At 41.9% G+C, this 10,877-nt stretch overlaps 1 protein-coding gene across 1 annotated transcript in view; it reads left to right on the top strand.

Annotated features, from left to right (window-relative positions):
* Positions 1–10,877, top strand: part of LOC122540179 (dynein axonemal heavy chain 8-like) — a 1,249,383-nt gene that overhangs the window by 1,099,401 nt on the left and 139,105 nt on the right. The window contains exon 73 of the mRNA XM_043675521.1: positions 6,577–6,732. Within this exon, the coding sequence (XP_043531456.1) occupies positions 6,577–6,732 (156 nt within the window). The remainder of the gene's footprint in view (positions 1–6,576; positions 6,733–10,877) is intronic.

Genomic DNA, 10,877 nt, shown 5'->3' with positions numbered 1-10,877 from the left:
TCCTGAAGAAGGGCTTATGCCCGAAACGTCGATTCTCCTGTTCCCTGGATGCTGCCTGACCTGCTGCGCTTTTCCAGCAACACATTTCCAGCTCTGATCTCCAGCATCTGCAGACCTCACTTTCCCTTCAATTTTGCAGTAGTCAACCCCAAGACAACCTGAAGAAATCAGTTAAAGAAATAGCGCGCCTGCCATATTGATGAGGAAAATGAAGAGGTTAAAACAGCTCAAGGTGTTGTCCTGTATTTTCACATTGACTCATCTGATTTTGGGAATGTTGAAGAATATGCTTTCCAGAGATAATAGCAAATCCTGGAGTGCTGCAGATTGGATAAGATTGAAAATGGTTTGAAGCCCGTGTTTGTTCTATTAGAAGTTAATATGAATCTTGTTTGCTGTACAGCTTTCAGAGTTTGAAGAGATTTCAGAAATAGGGTTTTTAGAAAAAGAGAAAGAGAGATTTTGAGAAAGAAAGAGTTTTGACTTGAACCATCGCTGAAGTGTGTTCCACAATAATTAATCTTAAAACTCAACTTCAGGGAATATAATACACCAACACAACATAGACAATAGTGCCAGAATTAAGGTAGAAAATGTGTGAATGTGACTTTTCATTAATGTGGTCTTTAGTGTGGGCAGTATTGATATTCTTCATTAAAGGATACCATGTATTGTGAGACTGGAGGCACATGTAAGCCAGATCATGTAGAGCTAGCAGATTGTCTTACCTCAGGACATTAAGCTGTCAATAATTTTGGCAGTACCAGGTCTATTGATTATTATAGAAACATAAAAGATAGGAACAGGAGTAGGCCATTCTATCCCAGAAGCCCACTCTGCCATTCAATATGATCATGGATGATCATCAAGCTCAATATCCTAACCTCATTCTTCCTCATATTCTTTGATCCCTACAGGCACAAGAGCAAGTGGTAATGATTCCACAGGTGCACCACTTTCTGGGTAAAAAATGTTCTCCTCATCTCAACCATAAAAGGTTTACCTCCTATCATTAACCAATGATCCCTGTATCTGGATGTCCCCACCAGTGGAAACATCCTTCCTGCATCTAATCTGTTTAGCTGTCTTAGAATTTTATAAGTTTCCATGAGATCCCTCTCATTCTTCTAAATCTCCAGTAAATGCAATCTTAACCAACTCAATCTCTCCTCATACATCTGTCTTACCATCCCAAGATTCAATTTGGGAAACCTTTGCTACACCCAGATAAGGAGATCAAAACTGCACATAATTTACCCGGTGTGGCCTCATCAGTTCCATGTATAATTGCAGCTAGACATTTGTGTTAATTTACTCAAATCCTCTTGTTATGAAGGCCTACATACAAGTTGCCTTCTTTACTCTGTCCTGCATCTCATAGAATCCCTACAGTGTGGAAGTTGGCTATTCGGCCCATCAAATCCGTACCAACACCCCGAAGAGCATCCCAATCACCCAACCCTTGTAGCCCTGCATTTCCCATGGCCAATCCACTTAATCTGCATATCTTTGGACTGTGGGAGGAAACTAGAGCACCCGGAGGAAATTCACACAGCCACGGGAAGAACATGCAAACCCCACACAGACAGTCACCTGAGGCTGGACTTGAACCTGGGTCCCTGGTGCTGTGAGGCAGCAGTGCTAACCATGAGCCACCGTGCCACCCTTTACCAACTGCCACCAGCTCTGCCATTCAATATGATCATGGCTGATCATCAAACTCAATACCCTAAACTCACTCCCACTTGCTGCCAGCAACTGGTGAACGAGGACACCCAGGTCTCATTGAACATTTCGCTGTCTTAATTTACAGCCATTCATATAATAATCTGCCTTCCTATTTTTGGTGCCAAAGTGGATAACATTACATTCATCCAAATCATTCTGCATCTGCCATGCATTTGCTTACTCACACAGCCTGCCCAAATCACACTGCAATATCTCTGCATCCTTCTCATCCTCCTATTCAGCTTTGTGTTAACTGCTAATTTTGATATTGCATTTAGTTTTAATATTACACTTTGTTCCCTCATGAAAATCATTAACATATCATGTGAATTGCTGTGGTCCTAGGACCAATCCCTCCAGCACCCACAATTCACTGCCTGCCATTCAAAAAAAACCATTTATTCCTCCTCTTTGCTTCTTATCTACTAACAAATTTTCTGTTCATCTCAATATACTACCACCAATCCCACGCACTTAAATGTTACTTATTAATCTCTTTTGTGGGACTTTGTCAAAAGCCTTCTGAAAGTCCAAATAAACCATATCCCCCGAGATCCCCCATCAACGCTACTAAATACATCATCAAAGAATTCCAATAGATGTACCAAGCATGATTTCCCTTTCATAAGTCCATGCTTTCATAAGTCTACCACTGTTTTCTAAATACTCTGCCATCAAATCCTTGATCATGGCCATTGATCAGATGGCTGGCGGGGGGGGGCGAGGAGTGGGAGGTGGAATGTAATTAGATAAATGTGAGGTGCTGCATTTTGGAAAAGCAAATCTGGTCATGATTTATACACTTAATGGTCAGGTCCTGGGAGTGTTGCTGAACAAAAGGATCTTGTAGTTCAGGTTCATAGCTCCTTGAAACTACAATCACAATAGATAGAATAGTGACGAAGGCATTGGGCATGCTTTCCTTTATTGGTCAGTGCATTGAATTTAGGAGTTAGAAAGTTATGTTGCGCCTGTACAGGACATTGGTTAGGTCACTTTTGGAACATTGTGTGCAATTCTGGTCTCCCTGCTGTAGGAAGGATATTGTGAAACTTGAAAGGGTTTAGAAAAGATTTACAAGGATGTTGCCAGGGTTGGAGGGTTTGAGCTACAGGGAGAAGTTGAATAGGCTGGAACTGTTTTCCCTGGAGTGTCAGAGGCTGAGGGGCACCTTACAGAGGTTTATGAAATCATGAGGGGCATGGATAGGGTAAATATGGATGGGGAGTCCAAAACTAGAGGGAATAGGTTTAAGGTGAGTAGAGGCAATCGTTTCATACAAAGGATGGTGTGTGTACACAATGAGCTGTCAGAGAAAATAGTGGATTGGTACAATTACAACATTTAAAAGGCACCTAGATGGGTACATGAATAGGACGGGTTTAGAGGGATGTGGGCCAAGTGCTGGCAAATGGGACTAAATTAATTTAGGATATCTGGTTGGCATGGACGAGTTGGACTGAAGGGCCTGTTTCTGTGCTGTACATCTCTCTGACTCTATCTTAACGACTACTGGCATCAGGCTCACTAGTCAATAATTCCCTATTTTCCCTTACTTCCCAGTTTAAATAGAGGGGTTACATTAGCTACCCTCCAATCTGCAGGAACTGTTTCAGATTCTAAAGAAACTTGGATGGTGATCATTAATGCATCCATTATCTCTGGAGCCATTGCCTATCCTTTCAATAACATTTCCCAATCCATCATTGCCAGTTTTACACTTTACAACAGGAACATAAGAATTAGGAGCAGGAGAAGGCAATCCTTGAGCTTCTCTGCCATTTAATATGATCATTAGAATTAGAATCCCTGCAGCGTGGAAACAGGCCCTTTGGCCCAACAAGTCCACTCCGACCCTCCAAAGAGCAACCCACCCAGACCCATTCCCCTAACCAATATTTACCCCTGACTAATAATCAACACTATGGGCAATTTAGCATGGCCAATTCACCTAAGTGCACATCTTTGGATTGTGGAAGGAAACCAGAGCACCCAGAGGAAACCCACACGGGGAGAATGCACAAACTCCACACAGGTCCCTGGCACTGTGAGGCAGTAGTGCTAACCACTGAGCTACCTTTGCCACTGATCAAGGCTGATCTCAGTTTAGCCTAACTTCACTTTCATATCACATGGGTGTCACTGGCTGGCCGGCATTTATTGTCCATTCCTGGTTGTCCTTGAGAAGATAGTGGTGGGCTGCTTTATTGAACTACTGCAGTCCACATGCAACTGGTGAACCTACAATACCCTTAGGGAGGGAATTCCAGGAATTTGATCAGAAGAGTGATATATTTCCAAGTCAGGATGGTGATTGGTTTGGAAGGGAACTTGCAGCTGATGGTGTTCCCGTATATCCGCTATCCTTGTCCTTCTACGTGGAAGTAATTGTAGGTTTGGAAGGTGCTACCTAAGGATCTTTGATTAATTTCTGCAGTGCATTTTGCAGATGGTACATACTGCTATTACTGAGCGTCTCTGTGGAGGGAGTGAATGCTTGTGGATGCAGTACCAATCAAGCGGCTGCTTGATCCTGGATGGTGTCAAACATCTTGGATGTTGTTCAAGCTGTACCCATCCAGGCAAGAAGTGAGTATTCCATCACACTCCTGACTTCAGTCTTGTAGCTGATGGAAAGGCGTTGGGGAGTAGGTGGTGAGTTACTCACCACAGTCTTCCTAGCCTCTGAGCTGCTCTTGTAGCTACTGTGTTTGTGTGGCAACTGCAGTTGATTTTCTGGTCAGAGTTATTAACTGCACAATTTGATAGTGGGGGATTCAGTGACAGCAACATCATTGAATGTCAAGGGATGATGTTGGATTGTCTCTTATTGGAAATGGTCATTGCCTGGCATTTACATGGGCAAGTGTTACTTGCCATCTGTCAGCCCAAGCCTGGGTATAGTCCAGATCTTGTTGCATTTGAACATGGACTGCTTCAATGTCTGAAGAGCTGGTGCTGAACTGTCTGCAAGTATCAGTGAGCATCTTCACTTCTGATGGAGGGAAGATCAATGATGAAGCAGCTGAAGATATTGGGCCTAGGACATTACCCAGAGGAACTCCTGCAGAGATGTCCTAGAGCTGACATAGAGTCATACAGTCGTGTAGATGTACAGCACAGAAACAGACCTTTCAATTCTTACTGACGAGATATCCTAAATTAATCTAGTCCCATTTGCCAGCATTTGGCCTGTATCACTTTAAATCCTTCCTATACATATACCCATCCAGATGCCTTTTAAATGTTGCAATTGAACCAACCTCCACCCCTTCCCCAGACAACTCATTCCATACACGCACCACCCTCTGCGTGAAAACGTTGCCCCTTAGGTCCCTTTTAAATCTTTACCCGCTCACCTTAAACCTACTTCTCTAGTTTTGGACTCCCCCACCCTCATGAAATGACCTTGGTTATTCACCCTTCCATGCCTTTCATGATTTTATAAAACTCTATAAGATCACCTCTCAGCCTCCGACGCTCCAGGGAAAACAGCCTCTGCCTATTCAGCCTCTCCCTATAGCCCAAAGCCTCCACCCTGGCAACATTCTTGTAAGTCTTTTCAGAACTCTTTCATGTTATACACATCTTTCTTTTAGCAGAATTGCACGCAATATTCCAAAAGTGGCTTAACCAATGTCCTGTACAGCCGCAACATGACCTCCTAACTCCTATACTCAATGCACTGACCAATAAAGGAAAGCATACCAAACGCCTTCTTCACTATCCTATCTACCTGCAACTTTACTTTCAAGGAGCTATGAACCTGCATTATTTAGATAGAAGTTTAATCTCCACACGATATTAAATGAGATTATTCCAGCTCGAGGTCCTTCATGCAATAAGTTAGTTGAGGAAAGGGGGACAATAAAGATAAGATAAGGTTCAAAATTATTATTGAAAAAGTCAATAGGGAGAAATAGTTTCCAAAGGCTTTGATGGCCAGTAACCAGAGGATTCTGATTGAAGGTAATTAGCAAAAAAAACTAGGAGAAGCATTACAAAATTGATGCAGCATCACAGTCATCACAAACAATGTTGCACCGTAACATTATTTACTTGTGATCCCAGCTGGAATGTAGTAGGAGACTAGTTGATTGTAATGGGCATGGGGCAGTTTGGCCAAGCCCAGACCTGCTGCTGATGCCCGCAATGGAGGGTGTGATGAGAATTCACAGGACAGCAACCCTGAACCTAAAGCTTCTATTCAAACAAGAAATTCGCATGTGAACAAAATTGCAGCCCTGCACACCCATCCTGAAGCCTGACAGTCTGAAGATTCTCAGTTTAAATTCCATCATTGAGCAATTTAGGCCTGTACCCTGTGGAGTTTCGAAGAATGAGAGTGTACCTAATAGAGGTATATGTTGGCTTCTCCTGAAGCCACTGTGAGAAGAAGACTCTGATCCTGAGCCAGACACCCATCCACATGTGAACGCGTCAAAAATATCCCTGGAGTCTGCAGAACTGGTTCAATACAGGTTCTCTGTCAGAACAATTCAACGAGTCCCATTCATTAATTATGACTGACTTCCAACAACCACAGCCATCTTCCTTTGCACCAGGTTTTACTCCAACATATACCTCTATTAGGTACACTCTCATTCTTCTAAACTTCACAGGGTACAGGCCTAAATTGCTCAATGATGGAATTTAAAATGAGAATCTCCAGACTGTCAGTTCAGTATTATAACCATTAGCGTATCTGCTACAAATACCTATAATGACAGTATCTGTCATTCTTTATTAAATATTTTTGGCCTGATCTTCACTAATCATTTAAGAAGAATCTTTGAGGCCAGCTTTACTTCATTGCCTTGTTAAGTATGTGTGATTTTATCTTTGCAGATCAGTGAGTGGAACCTGCAAGGATTACCAAGTGATGACCTGTCAGTTCAGAATGGCATCATTGTTACCAAAGCAACCAGGTATCCACTTCTCATTGACCCTCAAACACAGGGTAAAACCTGGATCAAGATGAAGGAGAAAGATAATGAACTGCAGGTAGGAATGGGCGGATTTTTTGAAGCAGTCTATTAATCACAAACATAAAATAATCGAATACCACTAATCAGTGCCCTGCACAATTCATTTTCTTCTCTGGTTTTCTCCCTTACACTGCTGACTCTACAGATACCTCTCTCAAATAACATAAAAATTGCTGAACAAACTGAGCATGTCTGGCAGTACCCATGGAGAGAAAGCAGAATTAATGGTTCTGGTACAGCGACCCTTCTTCAGAACAGGAGAATTATCCAACAATTCTGTTTCTGTTTCAGATTTCCAGCATTCACAGGTTTTTTTTTTGGTTAGCACACCTCCCTCAAATGTCTGCTATTCACAAGTAAGACATAGCATAGAATGTTAGCTGGCTGAGATAAGTGGGCAAGGCAATCTCAGTTCTTCTGTCATCTCATTATCTACACAAGCAGGGACCTAGAAGGATTTGCTTGATGATGAAGAATAATGGTGATGTTTCTCCTTATAGAATGCTGACATGAATTATAATAGCCCTATTATCATTTGGGTCTATGGATCCACTAAGTGACCACAATCAAATTAGAGAGTAGAGAAAATGGCAAAAACTGAAGCCAAGTATTTTGTATCTGTTGTGACGAAGCTGTTCCTTTGACAAGGTTATGCTGTCCTTTTTGAGAGGGTTCATAAATGCATAGGTTCAAATGTGTCTGGTTTATATGGGTTTTAGGGCCAGTTTGATTATAGCTAACAGATACTGCCTCAGGCAAAAACATTTTCAAGGTTTTAAAAAAACACTTGTACAATGAAAGGGGAATGGCAGGTTCTCCCAGTCTGCTTTTATCTGGTTAGGTTTGGCTTGATTTGGTTTAAGCTGGGGAATCCAAAGAAACAGTTACAGTGTAAGGAGGTTCCATGCTAAATCTGTCTGCCATTTCTCTCTCTCCTGCAAGAACCTGAAAGACAGAGGAAGGAGAAACTTTGAGAATTAGCAAACAAGTCAGAATTGGATTTAATTGGGGACAGAAGGAAGGCTGAAATTATAATGGAGTTGGTCAAGCGCTTGGGTATATCCGAGAAACAGACAAGTGCAGTGGAGTTAGAAAAAATTAATTTGCAAGTGAGGCAGAGGAAGGAAAGTTAGAAGATAAAAAAGGCAGAGAAGGCTTTAAGCTGAACAAGGAAGAGGAAGCTGAAAAGGAGAGGAAGACCCTAGCAGAGGAAAGAGAAAAAGAACGAATCACTTTAGCAAAACAGAAAGAAAGAGAGAGAAGGGAGAGAGAGGAAAGGGAAAATGAGAGAGTCTTTGAACTTCAGAAATTGGCCCTGAGGAAAGTTAGCTGAAGAGGATGGAGATGAAGGCTGATGGTAAGCTTAGTGAGGAAGAGAGTGCGGATGAGCAAACCCATGGTAGCCAAAGGCCTTGTGAGAAACTGTTTAAATATATTCATGCATTGCCTACATTTGATGAGCAGGATGTAGAAGCCTTTTTCATCTCATTTGAAAAGGTGGCTAAATAAATGCACTGGCCAGTGACCATGTGGGTTTTGTTGATCCAAACAAAATTTGTAAGTTGAGTTAGTGAGGCATTTACATCACTATCAGAGGAGGTATCTGGGCAGTATGAGGAGGTGAAGAAAGCCATCTTAAATGCATATGAGCTTGTGTCAGAAGCTACAGACAACATTTCAAGAAAATATGGAGGGACTCTCGTCAAATATACATTGAGTTTGAAAGGATTAAACAAATTAATTCTGATAGGTGGATAAAGGCATTAAAAATAGAGCAAACCTATGACGCTCTTAGGGAGATGATTATTTTGGAAGAGTTAAAAAATTCACTTCCTGAGGTAGTGAAAACTCATGTCGAAGAGTAGAGAGTTAAAATGGCAAAATTAGCAGCTGAAATGGCTGATGATTAGGATTTGGTTCATAAATCAAAGTTAGTTTCCAATGTTAGTTTCAATCCGTGAGGGATAGAAATTGGGGAAAAGAGAAATCCTCACATGATAAGGAAAAGGTAGATCTCAGTGAAGATCAAAAGGATAACTTACCACAGGGGAAAAAGGAAACCCTTGAAGGGGAAAAAGCTCCAGTGTTTTCTCTGTGATAAAGTAGGCCACATGACATCACAGTGTTGGTGGGTTAGGAAAAGCACTGGGAAGCCAGATGTAGGAAAACAGGATAAGAGAGTGAATTTTGTTGGAGTGATAATGGAAAGCAAAGTGGTGGCTAGAAAGCTGCACCAGAATATACAACCTGATCAGAGGTTGGTTAAGGGGGAAGTGCCAGATCTTCTTAAACCATATACCTGCGAAGGTAAAGTTCGCTTACATAGGCTAGGAGCAGCAAGTAAAGAGGTTACAATATTGAGAGATACAGGATCCTCTCAATCTTTGATGTTGAATGATGAGGAGATATGTATCTCTGAGGGGCAATTGCCAGAAAAAGTGCAAGTAATGGGAATTCATGGTGAGATAAGAAGCACTCAATTATGTAAGGTGAGGTTAGAGTGTCCAGTGAAGAGTGGAGAAGATGTGGTAGGAGTACTGGGCAAACTCTCAGCTCCAGCAATACAATTTGTCCTTGCTAATGATATAGCTGGTTCACAGGAGTGCTGTGTTAACCACTGCCCCAGTATTAGCCACACCTAATTACGCGAAACATTCAAGGTGGCTATCGATACGAGTGACGTGGATGTGGGTGCTGTATCCTACAGGAAGACGACGAGAAGGTAGAAAGAGCTATTGGGTGTTTCTCCAGGAAATTGAATGTTCATCAGCAGAAATATTCAACAGTTGAGAAGGAGACTTTGAACTTGGTGTTGGTGTTATAACATTTCAATACAACATTACAATGTTTATGTTACCAGTAATGTATCTGAGACAATCATATACACTGATCACAACCTATTGAAGTTTGTGGAGAAATTTAAGGACAAAAATTCCAGAGTGCTTAGATGGAGCTTATTGTTACAGCCATTCAATTAGAAAATTGTGCATGTAGCAGAACGAGAAAACGTGATTGCCGATGTGTTGTCGGGACTTGGATGAGAAACGGAAGTGTTCGGTGGCAGGAGTAAACGGACTGAAACAGAATGTGGTAGTGCATGTTTGCATGTGTACAGTCAATGGAATATTTCTGGGTGTTGTAGTGTGACAACAGTGTAAGACTATGGGGTTTTAAAATGAAGCCATCTTTGGATATTGATGGGTTTTTTTTTAAGGAGGGAGGTGTGATGATGCTGCTCCATTGAACAGGTTATTCTGTCCTTGGTTTTTTGGGAGGGGGCATAAACTCATAGGTTCTGATGTGTCTGGTTTGTATGGGTTTTAGGGCCAGTTTGATTAAACCGAACAGATACTGCCTCAGGCTTAACATTTTCAAGTTTAAAAAAAAAGGCTTGTGCAATGAAAGGGGAATGGCCAGTTCTCTCAGCTCTGTTATTATCTGGTTGGTTTGGGTTTGATTTGGTTTAAGCTGGGGAATCCAAAGAAACAGTTACAGTGGAAGGAGGTTCCATGCTAAATCTCACTGGCATCTCTCTCTCCTGTAAGGATCTGTGTCTGATTTTACCTTTTTGCCAAGGGATGTTTATGGGGACTGTTGCAGACATTTGCAACAGCATCATTAAGTTGGGATAGTCTACCGGGTTTTTGGATATTTTGTATCCTGTTCCCTTTTGTTTATGTTTCATTTGATACTCTGGAAAGAAATTCTGTTTTATTTAAAGCTGACCAGTTCTGACCAGCTGCATCACTCCTGAAACATCCATTTTACAACTACTTAAAACAACCAGAAACGTTATGGTCATAGAGTCATAAAGTCATAGAGATGTACAGCACGGAAACAGACCCTTCAGTCCAACATGTCCATGCCGACCAGATATCCCAACCCAATCTAGTTCCACCTGCCAGCACCCGGCCCATATCCCTCAAAATCCTTCCTATTCAGACACCCATCCAAATGCCTCTTAAATGTTGCAATTGTACCAGCCTCCACCACTTCCTCTGGCAGCTCATTCCATACACGTACCACCCTCTGTGTGAAAAGGTTGCCCCTGAGGTCTCTTTTATATCTTTCCCCTCTCACCCTAAACCTATGCCCTCTAGTTCTGGACTCCCCCACCCCAGGGTAAAGACTTTGTCTATTTACCCTATCCATGCTTCTCAT

This window comes from Chiloscyllium plagiosum, chromosome 3 (genome assembly GCF_004010195.1).
Source record: "Chiloscyllium plagiosum isolate BGI_BamShark_2017 chromosome 3, ASM401019v2, whole genome shotgun sequence".
Classification (NCBI taxonomy): domain Eukaryota; kingdom Metazoa; phylum Chordata; class Chondrichthyes; order Orectolobiformes; family Hemiscylliidae; genus Chiloscyllium; species Chiloscyllium plagiosum.
Note: the sequence above shows the minus strand (reverse complement) of the source record. Positions and strands in the feature narration are given on the sequence as shown.